Source organism: Acanthochromis polyacanthus, chromosome 5, assembly GCF_021347895.1.
Source record: "Acanthochromis polyacanthus isolate Apoly-LR-REF ecotype Palm Island chromosome 5, KAUST_Apoly_ChrSc, whole genome shotgun sequence".
NCBI lineage: Eukaryota > Metazoa > Chordata > Actinopteri > Pomacentridae > Acanthochromis > Acanthochromis polyacanthus.
The window spans coordinates 13,460,418-13,480,031 of record NC_067117.1 but is presented as its reverse complement, the minus strand read 5'-3'; the positions used below and the strand labels follow the sequence as shown (position 1 = coordinate 13,480,031).

Below are 19,614 nucleotides of genomic sequence, written 5' to 3'. Positions count from 1 at the left end.
TAAAATTCTCTGGTATTAAAGTTTATATTTGCTGGACAGACTTGCCTGCATTCAGTTTGCTACCAAAAACTCTGACCTCCAGACTGAAAAACAGTTTTTATCCCAGAGCTGTCCAGTCCATTTCCCCCCTACACACACAACGGACACATTATGTGCAATAAAGAACTGAATCTTGCACTGGATTGCACTTTACACTCACCCTACTGCTCATGTGCACTAACTCTGTTTACGTATTTATATTTTTGAGGATTTAAAAAATGTTTTATTTTATTTTCATATAGTGTGCCATTTTCTATTTTTTATCTGTAGCTAGGAGTCACCAATCGTAATTTTGCTGTGTGGAAACAGAAGGACAATAAAGATTCTTGATTGATTCTTGAAAATTCACCGTTTCTTGTGTCCTGAGTCTGACTTACAATGAGCTAACTTGAAAACTCAGAATAAGGTTTGATCATGTTGTGAGCTTACATTATGACAGAATATTCTAACACAACGACAAATCTGACAATTTCCACTGTTAAAATATAGCTTTATTAGTTGTATTATAACACAGTCGCAGCACTTTTGCGAACAATGTTAATCATGGAGACGCTCGCCGCTCATACATGCCCACACACACATACACACTGTAAACAAACACGCAGTCATTTAATGAACACTTGAACATGAACTAAAACTTGAAATCATTTCTGGACTGTGTCAGCCTTCCAGACGGAGAAGCCATGCCAGGGACAAAATCAGACAAGGTAAAGTGTAAGACGGGAGAACAACATCAATAACTACATTACTGGTAGAAACCAAGGAAGGTAACTTTTTGCTGTTAAAGTATTAAAACCACAAGGAGAAAAAATGAATGCCCTGTGTTTCCTCTCCTCTCCTTTTCAGCAGGAATATGAAGATTAGAACTGGAAATCAACAACGTATCGTGTCAGATAATAACCGCAGAACACTCTTCGTCTCCATGAAGCTCACATCAGCCAAGACAGAGTTGTTATAAAGCCTTATTGCAGCATGGTTAGTTTGAATCTGTAAACAGTCAAGGACATCTAATGCTTTAGGAGCTTTGCATGTGCAGGTACAGAGCGATTACTTTAAGGTGTTGGAAAAGCTAAAAGTACCAGGCTGAGATAACTGCAGATGCGGGCAAGACTCAAAATGCAGCAGCAACTCACTGAGCTAGAAGCTTAGTAATGATAACACGAGTCAAGAGTGTGCTTTTCTCACTAGAAGAGTAGAAGTTCAAGTTGTTCTACTTGAACTTAATTTGAATTACGATAAATGAGAGGATGAATGACAGAGGAAGTCAGTTTTCAGAGTGCAGTAAAGAAAATAATGCTCTCAGTAACACACAGTAGTTTGGTCCCACTGAAAGGGAAGCCCGTAAAGATTAATTCTCTCAACTTTCAGATTATGGCACTATTACATTTACCGTAACAGCAGATTGGATTGCCTTCCTGTTACAAACCTTTAAATGTTCTCCGAATGAAATTTGGTTTCAAGTTAGTTTGGTTAGCGTAAGCTTTAGCTGTGGCTGCTAATACTTCAATTTCAAAATACTTGTGAGACATGCAGTTAGTCCATGTAAGGTTTATAAGGTCATTATTGCTAAGAATTCACTTTGAGAACAGCTTCAAGGTTTGGCCTATATTTTGGCTGTTTTTAATTTCCAAGTATGACAAAACTTTGCAGGCTTGTTTGTGCACTTGTCACATTTTCTTCGATCTCACTCATTGTTCAACTTAAACACCTTGAAGAAGAGAACAGCTTTGAAAGCAGTAAGATCTCTCTGAACATCACATCCACGCTGCAGCTCTGGACTACAAGTCCAAGAAAACACTGACAGAGCTGGCTTAGCTTTTCTCAGCACAAGCTGGCACAGAATACAAGTCGTTCTCAAACGTCAGCTCTTCCTATCCAAGCTTCCTCGTGCCTCCCTGAAGTAGACGGGAGCAGACTACAGTGTGAGAGCATGATACTGATGTGGTTAGTCCTGGTTCTCACAGATCTGGGGGAACTCCTTGTAGATCTGCTGTACGATTAGCTTATCCATCTGTTTCGCTGTGGCGCTGCCCTCATCCTCCCCTGGATCTTCTTCCTCCCTGAGAATCCTCTGCAGCACCCCCTGCAGGTCAGACAGGCGGTGCTGGTGCTCGAGGTAGTCCGTCGAGCGCATTATGGAGTGCATGAGGGAGAGATACTCCATCCGCAGCTTCACAGGGAAGACAAGAAGGTGATCAAGGTCAGACAAGGTAAACGATTACTGATATGTCAAATATTGTTTGCAATTTAAGGAAATATGCTTATTCTTCTGGCTGATGTTGGACACAGAGGAACAGCTATTCTGGCAGGTCACAAAAACTCACCTAGCAGCACCTCTAAAGCCCTGTATTCAGCACAGTAAATCAGCTGCTGTCTCACCTTGTCTCCAGGTGAAAGGTCAGAGATTTGTCGAACGGCGATGTCGATCATCACCATCATGTCAGTACGGTAGAAGATGTCGGCCGTCTCTCTGCTGGCGAAAACATCCTGCAGAAACTTGAGCACAGCGTGTGGTGCAGGCGGAGTGTGTTTGAACATGCACACAGGGTCATCTGGAACGGGGAGGTGAAAGACTTCACTCCATATTCCTTCTTGTATTACAAGAAACAAGAGAAACACAACAATGATATTTTACCTCCTCTGTTCAGGAGCAGCAGCACTTTCTCTGACAGGATCTTCACATTTTTCTCCTTAAGCTCCTGCATGATCACGTTGTTGTCGGGTGCTGGTTGACACAAGACACAGACGTGTAGTCCACATAAGTATTTATGGTAAAACAATAAAACCTCAGAACACTTTTATCACATCATCAAATCTAAAAATCCACAAAAGAACTGTAATAATCTGACATAGCAGTGATGAATGCTGTGTTTTGATATTCATGTTAGTTACTAATCCGAACCCCAAAACCCACTGGCAGCTTTTAAAGGCGTGCTATCTTTAAAAACCCAAATTATACCATCAATTACAACAACAAACTCTAAAAACAGAAAGAATTTCCAGATTTTTAACTTTCTGTCCTTGAACTACTCATCTCTTAGATGTCATTCTGTCAGAGACCAATTGTAAGCTTAAAGGCATTATGGAGGATGTTTTCTTTTTTGTTTAATTTGTCTGATTCACATAAAATGAATATACTGACCTTTAGTGGACCTGTATGTATGGTCTCTAAAAGAATTAAAGATTAAAAAAAAATAACTGTGGACATGGCAGGACCTGAAAAACATCAGCCAATCAACGCGCCCGGACCGAGGCATTTGGTTTGCTCCCTTTCTTGTCAATCAAAAATCTTCCGGCTCAGGCCTAGTTACGTAGATTACGTACGCCTTGGACTTACATGTTTTCTGTATGTGTTGCTTTGGTATAGCTTCGTAGTTAGCTGGTGACTTGTTTTGCTCATCTTTTTTTACATAATGGCAGATAAAGATCCAGGGGGACCCAGCTGTAAAAGAAAGCTTTACGAGTGCTACGCAAGTTTCTGGAGGGGGGCGTTTCTTCGTAAATGTTAAGAGGGGTGAGGTTAGAGGGGGTGAGGGAGAGGTTGTATGTGCACATGCGCATGCTACGTTCAAAGTCGTAGGAAATTAAATCTCCTCTAATGCCTTTAAGACCATGATATTTTATTAAAATCACTTTATTCTATGCTGCTTATTTAAATATGTACCAAAATAAACTGTTTGCTCTGAACTGATTCTGTAAAAAAACTAAAAATTCTCTGCTCCTTTATGTAACTCAGCTCTGATCAAACAGTCATATGACAAAAATTCATCTGAACTGTGTTTACACAGAGCAGATACGAGACAATAATTGAAAGAAAGTTAAAGTGTTAATAGTAAAGTATCGATAGATTGTTTTTTCAGAATTGGTAAGACTTCCAGACACTTGAAAAATTGTTGTTCGTGTTACTTGCAGTTTGTTTTTTTTGCACATTTTGTAAAATAAATATATTTTTTCTTTGTTATGATCTATTTACAACTCTATCGTATTCCAAAAAAGAACAAGACTCCATTGTACTTTTCCTGCTATAACTTGCCAAAAACGGTTTTACTGAAGCCGTGTTTACCTGTATGATGCAGGTTGAAGGACAGCAGGAGGTTCAGGAAGATGTCAGGCAGCTGCTCTGTGGGATCAGAGGGAAGTCCGTCCTCCACCACACCCAGCAGAAACTGAACAAACTCAGCATTCAAGTGTTCTGTCAGCAGGGAGGGTTAGGATTATATCTGCTTTTTAAACAATGCACTCAATATCTGCTCATAAATCATTGATGTCACACTTCTTGACTTATTCATCTCGGTAAAACCTTTAATATTCTGCTGGATAAAAGGATAAATAAGTTTTCAGGAAGCTAAACACAAAGCTTTTCTTAGCAGCAATCCTCTCTTTTTTTATGGGCAAATCATCACATGTCACTGTAAAAACACAGCAGATGTATGTGGAAACAAAAAGCTCAGTCATACCATAGTGATGATATGGCACCTGCTCCCCCATTGAGAAGATCATAGTTAGCACCAAAGCTGTGTAACACATCTTCTGGTGTTCTGGTGGAAAAAAAAACACAACAAAACAGTAAATCAGATTGACAGTAATTAAAGAGAGAAAAAAAGACAGTGAACAGTAAATATTCTCACCCTGTGTGTCAGTCTGAAGGTCCCTGGCCAGCTCCATGGGGAGGATGGAGTTGAGCAGGGTGGAGATGAGAGCAGCGTCCAGGCTGCACATCGCACCGAACACTTTGAGCAGCAGCAGCCGCAAAGACACACGATGCTCCTGTAAAGTGATGAACACCAAACCTCATCAGCATGTGGTAACACTACAGAGACACAGGTTCAAAGCAATTTAGGTACAAAAACAACAGTGGAAAAAGTGCAAAATCCTCGAAACAACAAACAAGCAGGTTTGAGCTTGATGTTATCGTTTTCAAAGATTTTTTAAAAGTGAACCATTTGCCTGCCAAAGAAGGTATAAAAACTAATACAGCCACGGCCATAAGTTTGGACACAAGTACCATGACGCTTGTGAATCTTAGAAAATACCACAAAATTGTCACTTACAATACAGTACACAACTCCTGAGAACTATATTAAGTTTCATATTTTAAAAAAACATCAAAAGAGTTTGGTGTCATTTTGTTATTCTTACCAAATTCGGTTGTGAAAGTACTGCATTTTTTTGTTATTTTCTTCTAATATTATGTTTTGGGAACAAAGTTGTTCCAGTTGTTGGAATTTATTGATAATATTATATCCCTTGTTGATTTGTTGACTAATTAAACTGGTGCTGTCAAAAAATATTAGTTATGTTCTGTAATAGACATCAAAACAGACATAGTAAGTCATGCTGTGTCCAAACTTATGGCCATGGCTGTAGAATCAGCAGATTACAGACTTTCCAACAGTCTTTGAACTAGTCATCTGTGGCGCACATTTGGAAAACTTAACCAAATCTAAATCTGAAATTGTGATATTTCTTAAATATCACTTTATTTTGCATGTCTCATTTTAATATTCATCAAAAATAAAGTGTTAGCACTAGCCAGATTTTGTAAAAACTTCAAAATTCTTGGTGCAGCCATGAAGCTACTACTGACTCAGCTGTAACCAACAGTCACATGACAAAAATTCTGGGACTTTTCAGCTGAACTGCAGGCAGTGTTCACACGGAGCAGGTAGGAGAAAAGTATAAAAACAAGTGCAAAAACTAAGAAGTAAAGTAGGTAGTCATCATTTTCTTACAATTTTTGTAACTTGGACAAATGTTCTACATGCTGATTCCAAGTTTTTCTTTTAAATTTTTGTAAAAATTTACTTTTTCACGAAACACTTTCTGAGGCATCACAGGGTTTTACTCTGCAGAAACACACATTTGATCACGCATTTATCTTTACTTGATTCAAATATAAATGCGTTGTTCAGAGTTTATCTTACCATCTGATAATATGAAACCAAAGACAGCACATTCTCATAGTGGTTGGCCTTGCACATCCTCTTACACACCTCTGGATCTGCATCAGTCTGAGGACACAAACAGATTTCTGTTGTAAAGGCTGTGATATAGTGGCATTAAAACCATGTAACTTTATGATCCCTAAACAGTCACAGTCTCTGGACACACTGCAGGATTTACGACCCCATCAGAGACTCACATGAGCATCCCAGCCCCGATCTGAGTTTGGTTCAGGACAAACTGCTAACCAAGAATATTCAGTGGCCTGAAGGGTTTCCAGATTCAGGCTTTAGGCTCACTGTTGGATTTGTAGAGACGTCTGAGCCGCTCTGATCCTATCAGACATGTCTGGTGCTTACAGCAAAACATCTGGACGGGTCCCGGGTTCACATCTCAGATTCATCACAGAGAAAATGTTCACATCAGCATCATGAAAACAGATCAGTAATATCAACTGCCCCAAGTTTCTTTGGCTCTCCTTCACTTTAATGCATGACAACACGGAGTTTAGTTTAATTCTAAGTCTCTTTTTACCCCAGCACATGACTGCTGCAGTCTTAATGTGAGCCCTTAGGACACACGCTAAAATGATTGGATTAAGCTGCAGATGCCAACTGTTATTCCTGAGCTTGGAAAATCCAGTTTTGCATATCGTGTACCTGCGACCTTAAATAACATGCAAAGCAGTCTGTAGCTTGACTCATTTTTTCCTGAAGGCATCCCAGGTTTTTATTTTCATCTCATTTTACTTCCAGTTGTTCTTGTTTTCAGTAATTCATCCAGCCCAAAACTATGGTGAATTAGCAGCCTTTTATTTTTCAAAAACATCTCTTCTGGCATGAATCCTCCTTATTTTCACTGCAGCTGAACACATTTCAGCACAGAGCATATTCATACTCATTGAGTCATCTTGGATCACAAGCTGTGTTGACAAGCTGATATCTGCTGATTTTTATTCCAGTTTGTAAAGAGTAATTCACTGTTCTTGTGTTTGTTACTCTGCTGCTTGCTTAATATTTAATACGCATATTGTGAAGTAACTTTTGTTTTGAAAAGTGCAGTGGAAATAAATGTTTACAATCTACAATTTCATTTAGCAGACGCTTTTGTCCAAAGCGATGTACAACACAAGCAAGAATTCAGACATAAGGAAAAACCTGTAGTAAGTGCAAAAAGTGCAAAAAGTGCTTCAAGTGCGATTGGTCAAAGGTGTTGCCATCAAGTTGCAGAAGAAGTGACAACCCCCCCCCCCCCCCCCCCCTTTTTTTTTAACTTTGTCAGCACTAAATAAGTGCTGGGTTTTGGACTTATTCTACCCCTAAGGTGGAGTCAGATTAAGTGCCTAGGTGTTCTCTAAACAATTGAGTCTTCAATTGTCTTTTAAAAGTAGAAAGGGACTCAGCAGAATGCACAGAGTTTGGTAATTTGTGCCACCATTTGGAAACAACAGAGGAGAAGAGTCTGGCTAGAGATATCGAGGGTTTTGGACCACCTGTTTGTTTATTTATAAGGGACAATCAAATCCATTCTTGGGTGTGTGACAGTGAGTCAGGATGCTGCAAATCTTCTTACACTTTGTCAGTCAGAACACAGACAGCTGCCACAAGCACGATGTGTTAAAGTCATCAGCTCTCAGCATCATACCAGAATCTTCAGCAGCTCCTCGAGGTAGCAGGCGATGAGAGCGTGGTCTTCATGAAGAGCCCAACTGCGCTGCTGGGAATCGTCTCGGTGACGGGCGAGATCGCTGAAGATCACCTCCAGCCGCTGCTCATCGTGGCACACCTGACCCTGCGGCAGCGCTGCACTCAAGTCCTACAGAGACAGAAAACATCACCGCACACCTCCGTCTGTTATAACTTGTTCTACCAGTAAACCAGAAACATTTTCTACTAAAAGTCACTCAACTTATCAAGTGAAAATATGTTCAGGATTTATGAAACTCAGACATACAGGAGGGGCTGTGTTGGATTCACCTTCAAATTTACATTATAAAGTTTCACTGATGCAAACACCCTCCACGCTGGATGACTTATAACCTGCCTTAGAGGATGTCTGGCCTCTGGGGAACTGCAACAAGCCGCAAACACTGATCAACATCTCATCAGGCTGCAATGCCTAATGCCCGTTTACTTATTTATTGAGAATCGTCTGTAGTCATGACATTTACTCTCCTTTTATCTGTTTGTCAACTTCAGGGGGAAAACAATTGTGTGGTCTCAGTTTCTAAATGCTTCACTATGTTTGAAAATGAGTTCTGACTTTGTGCTGCTGTTTTTTGGTTCTGGGCAGACAGTGGAGTTATCAGCTATTTCTATAAAAAACTGATGCCCACTGCTGCTGAAATGTGAATAAAAAAAATCAGCTGCAGACTCAAAAACAAGCAAAAAAAACTGCACTGCAGAGCCGTGATATTTCTCTGTGGGTTCGTCACTATTAGCAACCACCTCTCCACTATCGCGAAGCTTTACATTCATTCCTCTACACTTACATAGCCTTATGTAACTTTATCTTCCTAAATGCATTTCACTGTGTTTCTTACTGAGCCATTCAGGATCACACATGCGAGGTGCTTGCCTGCCATTGGAAGCAACCTGGGGTTCAGCATCCTGGCCAGGAACGCTTTGGCACTTGAAGGGAATTGAACCGCCAAACCTACGATTAGTGGAGAACACACTCTACCACCTGAGCAATGGCTCCCCGAAAATATAAAAATACAGCAGCTTTAAGGTTTCATTTGTGTGCAGGCAGCACTGTTGGACATATTAATGTTGTTTTCATGCTACACATTTAATAAGAAACTATTAAAAGCAAGATCTATTTCAGTGTTTGCTAGGTCTAAGTTGGTGTTTTATATTTAAAAGCACACAGACGAGGCTTCCAACCACTCTGCAGACTATTTTAAGCTGTTTTTAATTGGATGACTGCGTGCACACTGTTAACTATGTAAACACAGGATGCAGCCAAAAGCTGTCAGCAATTGTGATTTGAATGTACATTACACACTTCCCACCTCGCACCCGATGAAAGAAACAGAAACGTCTGTCAGGAAACATTCAGCCGCTCATTTCAAGCTTGATCAAACACTGCAAAGTTTCCATTTAAAAATGAGGAAGCGATAGTGCGTGCACTTCCATCTGTGGTCCAAAATGACCAAGAAATGTCTGCTAAATGCAGACTGAGCCGTAACCCTACATGACACCGGTATTCTCCTCTAAACTGGCCGAGCTCCAAGATGCTGAATCCACACGAGGTAATGAAAACAAATCTGACCTTGCTCTCCACCAGCGAGACAAGAACTTGCTCCAGATCAGAGGAGGCCTGAGGTAAAGCGGCCTGCAGATGGCCGACCACCACACCGACAGCCACCCGCGACAGCTCGTAGCTCAAGCCCGTGTTTTTCCGTACCAGCTCGATCAGTTCGGCTCCGATAGTCATGGGAACTGGCTCAGAGGTAGTGGGGCTGCCGGGGGGGCTTTCAGCAACAGATGGGGGGGCAACAGGCCATTCAGTGTCCGGCTGCTCCTCCACAGCGAGCTGTAAAGGAGCAGTGGGCTCGGTGGACCGGGCGGGCTGGGGAGGCTGTGGTGCCGGGCTTTTCTTTGCAGGAGCTGGCTGAGGAGGAGAGTCAGAGGGCAGCTCTTCTGCAGGACGCGCAGCGGGTTTCACACGGGACGGCACCGGAGGAGGAGGGGTGCTGGACACACTTGGCAGACTGACATCGGAGGAGGCCTGAGAGTGGGAGGAGCCCGACTCCAAAGAGGTGGTGCTGATGGTGAGGGAGGGAGCAGGGGACGGAGGGAGAGAGGACACTCGGGAGGGGACCTCCGGCTCTGCTGGGAGAGAAGAGCTCCAGTTACAGAGAGCGAACAGAAATGACCTGACTAAGAATAGAGTGTTTGTGAAGTTTAATGCTGCAGCAGGTAGCATCAGCAAAAACTCTGCACTGCAGCGAGTCACGCTGTCATCAGTTATGTGATAAGCAGCTGCACACAAACCTGGACGCCGGTTGTTCTTCTGTTTTTCGGGGGGAGGTGGAGTGATGGGAGCAGCACGTCGAGGCTGAGGCGGCACCTGCAGGAAGAGACACAGGAGAGGCTGGATTATCAGCTGGATGAAGCAGACAACTGTGTATGGCTCTGAGAATCCCTGGACCCCAAAAGCATCAGTTCAACTTGTGGGGACCTGACTTATTCCAAATCACTTACAGAATTTGCATCACAGGTCCTGCATTATTACTCTGCAGAGATGTAATTACATCCATTTCATTGCCAATGAATCTGCAAATTCTTGTAAAAGTCTCATTGACTGTTCTGTGTATAAAATTCACTAAAATATTTAACAATGTCCATCACAACTTCCCTGAATTCTTGGTAATAAACCTTGTTTTATTATCCAGTGCTACTGCATATCTATAATGATAAAACAGAGAAAACTCACAAATCCACCCATTTGAAAGGGTGAAATCAAAAAAAGTTAGTCGTTTTTTGTTTAAAAAATGCTTACATGATCAGTCAAAAATCCAAACAGCTGCTCGTTATTTGTTTTGTACATTTACTAATTGATTAATAAATAAAAATGACAGCTGTACTTTACATTAAAGCACAATTCCTGAGCGCACTTGATCTATATTTTTATATAAAGAGGATTTTGTCGTCACTGATCTGGTAAAAAGATCCAACAATTATCCTCAGCCTGAGTTGAACGAAGAGTACTGCAGCTCACGGTCGGATTTTAGCTGCTGAGTAATGAGCGCGTCTCATAAAATAGTGTTTGATTATAATTACCACTGATGAACTGAGATGTAGAATACCAGGAACAGCATGAGAGCTGCTGTCAAGAACTTTCATGACTTAAAACTAAGCACAGACACGGATCAGTAACATCATTGATTATTCCAGTGTTCTGCTGGGGCACCTTGGTATTAACGTGGATGTTACTTTGACATAACACCCACCTAAATGCTGCTGCAGACCGAGCACACACCCCCACACGGCAACGGCATTCCTCGCTACAAGCAGCCTCCTCCGCATTACAATGCGACCGGCCACACTGCTCAGAAACAGAGAGCCCGAAAACACTGAACCGACATCAAAAGTCACACACAGGCTGCACCAGAGGCCCCACACCGTATCTATAACTGGTCTAATGAGCCATTTGCAGTTTCACTATGTCAGCCATGTGTACTCAGACTTTCATGTTTGAAGCTTTGAGACCCTCATATGCCAGTGGCAGGATCAGTCACCAGCTCCTTAGATCCTTGGTACCCAAAGGATCCACTGCCAAAGTCTCAGTGATAAACACTGCAGGGATGGGCTTTAACCCCCCTGTTGTCCTCATTAACAGGCATCAAAAAATATTGTTTCCTTGTCTCAAGAAAATCCAAAAATTCAGCGAAAAAATCCCCCAAATTTCTGAAAATTTGCAAAACCTTCAGGAAGAAAATTCTCATAATTCCTTAGAAGTTTTATTTTAAAAAAATCCCCCAAATTTGGTAAGAAAATTCTTGTAAATATTTACAAAAAATGAGTAAAAATCTTCCAAAAAAAAATCCTAAAAATATCTTAAGTGATTACATATATCAGTAAAACCTCTAATGTTTTCTTTAAGAACATTCACAAAAAAAAATCAACCAAAATCCAGCGAAATTCGCTGGATTTTGGTTGATTTTTTGTGAATGTTCTTAAAGAAAACATTTTTAACCTTTCCTTTTTTTTCCCCCATCAAAAAATGCTCAAAGATTTCCCAAAAATGTTCAAAAAAAATGTCGAAGATGGAAATAAATAACCATTATAACTTGACCTGAAGCTTCACTGTTGTTCCAGTAGCTACAAACTATTACCTACAGGCTGATTAATTCACAAGACAAACTTCCCACCAAACTACACGCGTTACAGCTCAACAAGTTCTAACGCCTGAACACCACATGTTGAAAGTTCCTGACAGCTAGTTAGCAGAAGACGAGTCAAAACTTAGAAACTGACAAACGAAACCCTCAGTGTTACAAAACCAAGCTTAAACTTCAACTATTCCTCATCAGGTTAGCTGTAAAAAAGGTCACATTTAAGTAGCAGTGTTGAAAAAGATTACACAAAAATCTAGACAAATTACACACTTTGGAGTCTGACAGGTGGTGTCGAAGGAAGGGCGTCTGAGTTCACCTCACATTTTGCTGCAGGGTAACTGTTGTACCAAACTGAACTTTATCAAAACTTGTAGTACACACGGAACAAATACACTTGCACAAACTGCTCTACAGAAAACAAAACAGACGCTACATTTGGAGCAGTTCAGTTGGATGATGTGTGTGTTTCTGTCACCTGGTAAAAGCCCTGCTCTCTCTGCATGCTGTCCATGCTTCCGGATAACGGCACGCTTCCCTGCCGTCCATACTCTCGGTTAAGGCCATTGGGCGGCGGAGGGGTTTGACTGAGAGATATTTCGCTGCTAGAAGTCGGGAGACCTTGTTTGTGACCGGAGGAAGAGGAGCTTCGCCGAGCAAGAGTTTCCTTCCTGTGATGGATCAGCTTTCTGTGGCGGAGGACAGTAATGAGTCACGTACAGAACACGTGTCAGAATGATGCCATTACTGTACTGTGTTGTTTGTGTGCACTCACTGCAGAACATCTCTCTGCTCAAGATTGTATTTGCCTCCGTTTTTTAAGGCCACATTGTGGATTCCCTCGATTGCCCTGTCAATAGACTGCAGCACCTCGTCCTGCTCTGGAGCCTAAAAGACAAACACAGAGGGAGAGAGAACAAATCAGGCGAGGAGGAGATGATCAAATTAAATATTCATGTTCATGGCAGCATGCTAAAGAAAATGATTAAACTTTAAACAAAACAGGACACAATTCTGGCTCGGGGACAAGGGGTGACTCCAGGCGGAAACAAACTGGGGCGGTTATCTAACAAAAACAGCCTTTTAAGCGGAGTCACACGTGCTCAGTGAGGCCTCACATTCAGCCTCATTAAACCTCCACAGCCAATGGCATTAACTCCAGGAGACGGCATTCTTCTGCTGTCAGCGTGTGAGTATGTGATGCACATTACAACATGCATGCGCTGACTAGTCCACCACTTCCTTGGAAAGAGGAGTCTCCTCACCACTGAGCCCATGTAGGTGTGACTGAGGGAGAGAAGCTGTGGGAAAGTCTGATTTAGTCTGTTTGTGTCTAATGTAACAGATACAGAGTGTCAGGAGCAGGTCCTGATGACCTGAGCAGAAACAGTGGCTCTCTGTGCTGCTGCTCTTGTCCTTGGATGTGTCCTGTCTCATATCCTATTCTGTTTGTTCCTCCTCATCCTGTCACATCCCATCCTCTGCTGTCCCATCCCGTATCTCCTCTCTGTCGCAGTCAGCAGCTGCAGTGCAGAGAAAAGGGCCACATAATGCAACCTTTCCAATAATTTATGGGCTCCTCTGCAAACATGCATCCTCCTGCTGCCACTAAGCAGCTTCTACACGGCCTGTTGGGCAGCGTTGTGCCACACTGGATCTGTCTCTGTCGATCCCATCAATTAAACCTCCCTTTTACTACGCATTCACTGGGCTTCACTTCACCCCAGGGTGCAGCCGCCGCCAGTATTCACTGAGACCAACAGAGAAACCATCAGAAAAGTCGTGTTTACCTGGATTTTCTCGATGTACGAGGCGGGGATGTAGCCGGTTTCCCCCGAGCTGCAGCGGGACCCCAGCCACCAGTGTTTGTTGCTCCTCTCCAGGATTAAGAAGCTTTCTCCGGCCGCGAAGTGCAGCGAGTTGGGCTCCGCGGATCGGAAGGCGTACAGAGACCGGTACATGCTCTCACGACACTTTGACACCGCGAAACAGCCAGAGGAATGATATCCGGAGGTTAAAGAGTGTCCGAGAGGAAAGATCTGCTGTGCTGGAGGAGATTTGAAGCGGCTACGAAGGCATGACCACGGTGAACCGCTACTGTCTATTTACAATGTAGCTCCGATCATCTGACCCGACCGTTGCAGGGAACACCGCAGGGGGCGCTATCGAACCCTGAACACGCCCCCCAGGCATTTTAATCGAACACAGAGCTGCTCCACCTCCATTTCATTGAAACTTCACTAAGCAAAAAAACATAAATGCAATTCGACTTTAATAAAAATAGCTCTCTCAAACTTACAAAAAAAACTAACAAAAATATTTGTTAGTTAGTTTCAGTTAAATTTAGTGGCAGAATGAAAAACGATTTAAACCAGGACGTTTCCATCACTTAAAAAAAAACAGCCAGGACGGCCAGGACAGGATGTGAAAACAGGACTAGTCCTGGGAAAACAGGACCCTAAAACACTGGGTAAAATCAGTCTAGTAGCTTAGCATTTAGCTTGATTTATCTGACAAATTGAAAATTAAAAAAATATTGTTTTTCTTTGCCCAAACACTGAACTGGTCAAAATATGAGACTGTATGTATTTTAACACAATATATTTCACTATAAGGAATAATAATGTCAGAAACGCGATTAAAATTTAAGAGGAAAACATTTCACATAGATCGATTCTACATTACACAACACCGGAAGCGAGCGGCTGGTGTTACACAGAATTGTTTCCCCCTGACTGTCACCGGTAAGTCCGTCAACATGGCCTCTGCAGTGTGCGCAAGATTTCTCCTTCACAGATCAACATCGGTGTTTCTGTTCTCGTCCAGGGCGGTACCCGCTTTCTCCAGGTATAGTCGTGTTTTTTTCAGGCTTGTATTTTTAATGAAGCTCAAGAATCATAATAAGAAAGTAGCTTAAACACCTGTCCTATATCTTGACTTTATAACACGATCATGACTTTATCGTGTCGCCTTATATTTACGAAACACCTACATGAGTTGTGCGAAATAGTATTCAGTTAATCCGAATTATAAAGATGTTTTTATGATCTAACTAGTAGTGTTGAATAGCATTACACGTATATTTGAAGAAATTATATTTCTCTAATTTTAATCTGTATTGTTTAATATTTTAATGTCCTCGTTTACTAAAGAAGGCTGCATGTTTATTAGTAGTTAGCCCTGATTTAGGATTAGAACTGCAACTGCTTTAATTTTCATTTCATCAGTTTGGCAGTTGATATTTGTTAAATATCAGGTAGGTGAAAGTGGAATCATTCATCCAAGGGCTCACAATGCCATTGCCAAGTTGCTTATTTTGTCCCACAAAATGTCCAGTTCCAAATATTATTCAATTTATTGTGTAAAAGAAGCAACAGCAGCATGCCTGATCCACATATCATACACCCATCAGTGGACCAGCATAAACAACCCCTGAAGATTTCACTCTGCTCGAATTAAATAAAACCGAATTGCACTTTTAGTCTCATTATTTGATGGCCACACTGCACTGTTTAAAATTAGTTTCCATTTGAATTTGCTTAATTGTTCAACCCTGTTTGTAATTACTGAACTGACTTTCAGCACCACTTAAGAAGAGTAAAATTGTATACTGAAATCTAAGGATCAATTCAGTTTTCAGGCTGGAGTTAAATATTCAGATAATGTGGTCATTTAAAGTCTACATATACGTCTTTTTTTTAAAGCTCTTCTTATTGTTCTTCTTGACCTTTTTGGCTCTCCCATACTGTTCCAATTCATCATGCTTTATCTAAAGACAGGGGCAGTGATGATATGGTTTGATTTTCCCAAGCTCATTAACTGACTTAATTATGCATATGAGATTATTTTTAATGCATGTCTCCATGTTTGGGATATGTAATGTTAATTTAGAAGCAATTAGTGTTAAGGGGTTCAAAATCAAACTTTTTATTAGTATTGTAATAGACAGAATGCGTTTTTACTTTTGTTGATTAAAGTCACTTGAGGTTAAGTGATAGTTCATAAGATTCCTATTTGAACAAGCTCTATTCTCCCAGTTACCCCCTGAAGCTGCATCACATATCACTGCATCACTCCATCTGGAGGTCATTTGTTCCCATCCTACTGTTTTCAGGGCAGGTGAGCTCATTGGTCTTCTGCTGTACTGCTCTAGAAAAACAGCTGGTGACACTTCATCCAAGTAGAAAGTGCTGTGCATCTTGAAAGCAAAGAATTGCTGAACTTGCTCAGATTTTTGTAACAGTCAGGAATAAAGTGTGACAACAGGCTAACAGTTGGTGCAGCTCATTTGACAAGCAGAACAGTTTGTTTCTGGCTTGCAGAAAAAGGCCTAAAGCTTTTGGCTGGCAGCCCTGTCAGTAGGTTGGCGTTAGATTTTTGGCTTTTAAAGTGGGCCGCTTGGCAGCAGCTCTGCAGGGTAGCCTGGTTTTGTGAAATTTAAAGGGATGGAGAATGTACAGAGATAGTGTCACTGTTACAGTGTCTGTTTCACCGTGCCCCCTATATATGCAGTAACAATGCTGACAATAAATGATAGAAAACGATCGGTACTCTGTATGGATTTGGTTCTGACTTCATTTTCCTGTCTTTCCTTGCAGCCCATTTCTGTCTCGTGGTCATAGACTGGAACCTGGTGATGATGAGTTGTACCAGCGTACTACGGTGTCCGTCATGAAGAAGGAACCCGACGGAGGGATCATGATCAACAGCTACAGTTCTGCTGGTTTCAGCATTGATGGTAACAGGGTGTTTGGTCCCTGTGCTCTGCTGCCTCCTGCTATCCTGCAGTGGAATGTGAGATCAATATTCAAACTATTCCCACAGCCTTCAGATTGTTGCATCATGTGCTTCTCTATATTTAATTTTAACAATTATCCTTGGATTTTTTTTGTTTTCAATCTCTCTGTCTGCAGGTTGGCTCTTATAAAGACATCACAGAAGAAAGCATTTCACTCTTCCACATGCTTGAACCAAGAATAGGTACAGATAAAAGCACACACAGATGGGCGACAAATTAAAAGAGTAACTAATATAGTGTCTTACAAATGTCACTACACTTTGGCATTGTCTACTAATTGTTAGAAACATAGCTCCAAAGTATACAGTTTTCTCTCATTTGTTGTTTAAATGATAATGGAAGACATCATCCAATATATCAATCTAAAATCTCTAACAGGTGTTCAACTGGTTTGAGATCTGATCATTAGAATTGCCATACAATTTGATTCTCCTCATTTTCATTCTCATCAAACCATTCAGTGAGCCTTTGTGCTCGACATTGAAGCATCTTAAAATTTGTCATGAATCTCCATGCACTGAGGTTAGTTTAAGATTGAATCAAGCTGGAGAGATTCTCTGATTGGTTGTTGCATTGTCAGGCAACTGCTGATGCTCCAGTTGTATCTGACTGACGGAGATTTAATATTTGAAGTGGTTTCAGTGCATTTTTTGTAAATGTCTGTGGATCAGCAAGCTATCACTACCACTGTTTTTCCAACTAAAACTGTTAATTAGTGTTCTGCTAACCTTAACCAAAAAGATTTCTTAGCGTGTTGTGGTACCGCGCTAGCTAGCTAAATTTCCAAGCATTTAAAAGCTCATTGGCGTCCTCCAGGACCATCTGTGAGATGTGCCCAACAAACCAGCTGAGCCACAGCCTTGAAGACGCTAATCTGCTCTCTCTTGATCATTTATGGTTAGCAGAAAGAGCAAGTCATGCTTCACGCACAGAAAAAGGAAGTCAACATTGATAATGCACAAAAACCAGACCTGCATGTAAAAAGCCCAACTTTACAGCAGAAATAAACATGTTTACAGCCTGACACCCAAACTGGTTTTGATGTCGATTGCTAGCTTCCCTGTTCAAGACAAATGTGCAGAGGAAGACTTTTTATATAACTTATCCATTAAAATTGTGTTGAGATTTTAATTTATACATAATTAACCATGTGGCTGTTTTGAGTTAGAGGTGAGTGGCGTTATATGACAGTCAGCAATCTAGAGATGGTTGTATGACCTGCCTCAGCGTCACCTCTTTGCTCATTTCTGGATTAGCTAGTGGTTTGGGAGAAGTCAGGGACTGCAAAGATGGCAATGACCGGAGCCACCACACTGAGCTTTAAAACAGCTGGTTAGCAAATTTATGGGTGATGCCACAGTGCGTTCTTTATATGGAGTCAATGGAAAACAACTGATCACAGCAAAGTAGAACATTCCTCTGACTGATCCAGTCTCACACCAACTATGTGCTATTTCCTGTTTTCTTTTACTCATTTAGATGAACATGTTGCATATTTCTTGGTTAAAAAAAACAAACATTTCCTCATGCGTATCACTTGTCTCATTGTCTTTTCTACTTCATGCAGAGCTCCTCGTGCTGGGTACGGGTGCACGGCTTGAACGGATTGATCCCTCGGTCCTCGCTCTTCTTAAGCGTAAAGGCGTTGCTGTGGAGGTGCAGGACACGGTAAAATCATAAAGAAGTAAAGTGTTGATCTGACAGTGTGACACAAAAAGACTGAGAGACTTCTTATTGTCTATAAATATGCCTTTGAAGCAGCATGAGCTGCCCTAATTTGCATTTACACTTTATTTTTATTATTGTCTGTGGTTTTGCAGCCGAATGCCTGTGCAACCTTCAACTTCCTGGTTAGTGAGCGAAGAGTGGTGGCAGCTGGTCTGATCCCTCCTTCTGCCAGCACAGCCCTCGAAGTGCAACAGGAATAGGTGCTGTGTCAACAAGATCTAGGACTGATTGCTGCAGATGGAAGATGGAGGCTCACTGACTAATGTGATTGGTATTCTACTTCTGCAAAAACCTCCCAAAGGAACAAACTCAGTTACATCCAGCTCTGATGCTTTGTTCCAACAGTTACTTTTTGTTGTAGATTAAGACAAAGTCACCACTGTTACTTGGTTATCTACGGCACATTCTGTTGAGCTAACACCAAGTTCAGATTTCTGTCCGAAGTCAAAACAAAAGTTTGACAGCAGTTTTGTGCACTGATGACGTTGGGTGGAGCTTTTCAAGCAGTCAGCATCTGTACATGAGAATGTTGCACAGCGCTGTTATTATGCCGGCAACCAAATCTGGATTTTAAAATCTAGATGTAGAGGTGAAAGCAGCTATGTGTGCTTGTGATTAACACAAACAAGTGCTCAGGTGAATGTGAAGTGAGGATGTCAATGACAGAGAATAAAGTTGACTTCTATTGTTGTATTTAATTGCTAGTCTTCCATGTATAAAATATTTATGGTAAATGCTTTACAGGCTCAAGTGTGATGCATTTCATGTATTTTTACGTTGACCATAAATGTATAGTAAGATCAACGCAGCAGGCTGTATTTTTTCATATTTGATGTGATCTGTACACTAGTTAAGTAGGAATTCTATGCTAAAAATCCAGATGTTACATGTGTGAATATATCCCAGTAGGTTACCTGAGGTGGTGATGTCGGCAACTGTCCTTCATTTGGATAAGCCTCTTTACTCTGTGCGTCTGTCCACCCACTGCCTCTAAGAGCGCTGCCTCTGACAAGCTGCCTGTGCAGCATATGACATAATTCAGTGGCTTTGTCCTTCTCACACATAAGCCCCATAGAGAGGAGAATCCACAAATCCTCCACACATTACTGTAATCATTTATGTCAGTCTGAATGGTTAAATCTCAATCATTCACATGCCGCCTGCTGCAGCTGTGAAATAGTCGCTCTGATAGATGCTAGAATAAAATCAAGAATGAGTCCAATAAAATTTTCCCTTTAGGTCACAGTTTTTCCACAGGTAGAAA

At 41.4% G+C, this 19,614-nt stretch overlaps 2 protein-coding genes across 3 annotated transcripts; one reads left to right on the top strand and one right to left on the bottom strand.

Moving 5' to 3' along the window:
• Positions 1 to 508: 508 nt before the first annotated feature.
• LOC110951076 (NCK-interacting protein with SH3 domain) lies at positions 509 to 13,928 on the bottom strand. 2 transcript variants are annotated; one of them, XM_051947835.1, is made up of 13 exons: positions 13,615 to 13,928; positions 12,600 to 12,712; positions 12,303 to 12,513; positions 9,981 to 10,056; positions 9,256 to 9,818; positions 7,627 to 7,797; positions 5,964 to 6,050; positions 4,668 to 4,806; positions 4,497 to 4,577; positions 4,103 to 4,231; positions 2,675 to 2,764; positions 2,419 to 2,591; positions 509 to 2,209 (listed from the first exon to the last, which is right to left on the bottom strand). In XM_051947835.1, the coding sequence occupies exons 1-13, from the start codon at positions 13,783 to 13,785 to the stop codon at positions 1,985 to 1,987; spliced, it is 2,229 nt and encodes a 742-aa protein (XP_051803795.1). In that variant the 5' UTR covers positions 13,786 to 13,928; the 3' UTR covers positions 509 to 1,984. The 2 variants fall into 2 exon arrangements, with proteins under 2 accessions (XP_051803795.1, XP_022049684.2); XM_022193992.2 differs by having other exon boundaries at positions 9,256 to 9,815; positions 13,615 to 13,816.
• A 600-nt stretch (positions 13,929 to 14,528) lies between these two features.
• ndufaf3 (NADH:ubiquinone oxidoreductase complex assembly factor) lies at positions 14,529 to 19,154 on the top strand. Its single transcript, XM_022193995.2, has 5 exons — positions 14,529 to 14,671; positions 16,423 to 16,618; positions 16,738 to 16,804; positions 18,190 to 18,290; positions 18,443 to 19,154. The coding sequence occupies exons 1-5, from the start codon at positions 14,583 to 14,585 to the stop codon at positions 18,548 to 18,550; spliced, it is 561 nt and encodes a 186-aa protein (XP_022049687.1). The 5' UTR covers positions 14,529 to 14,582; the 3' UTR covers positions 18,551 to 19,154.
• The last annotated feature ends 460 nt before the right edge of the window (positions 19,155 to 19,614 follow it).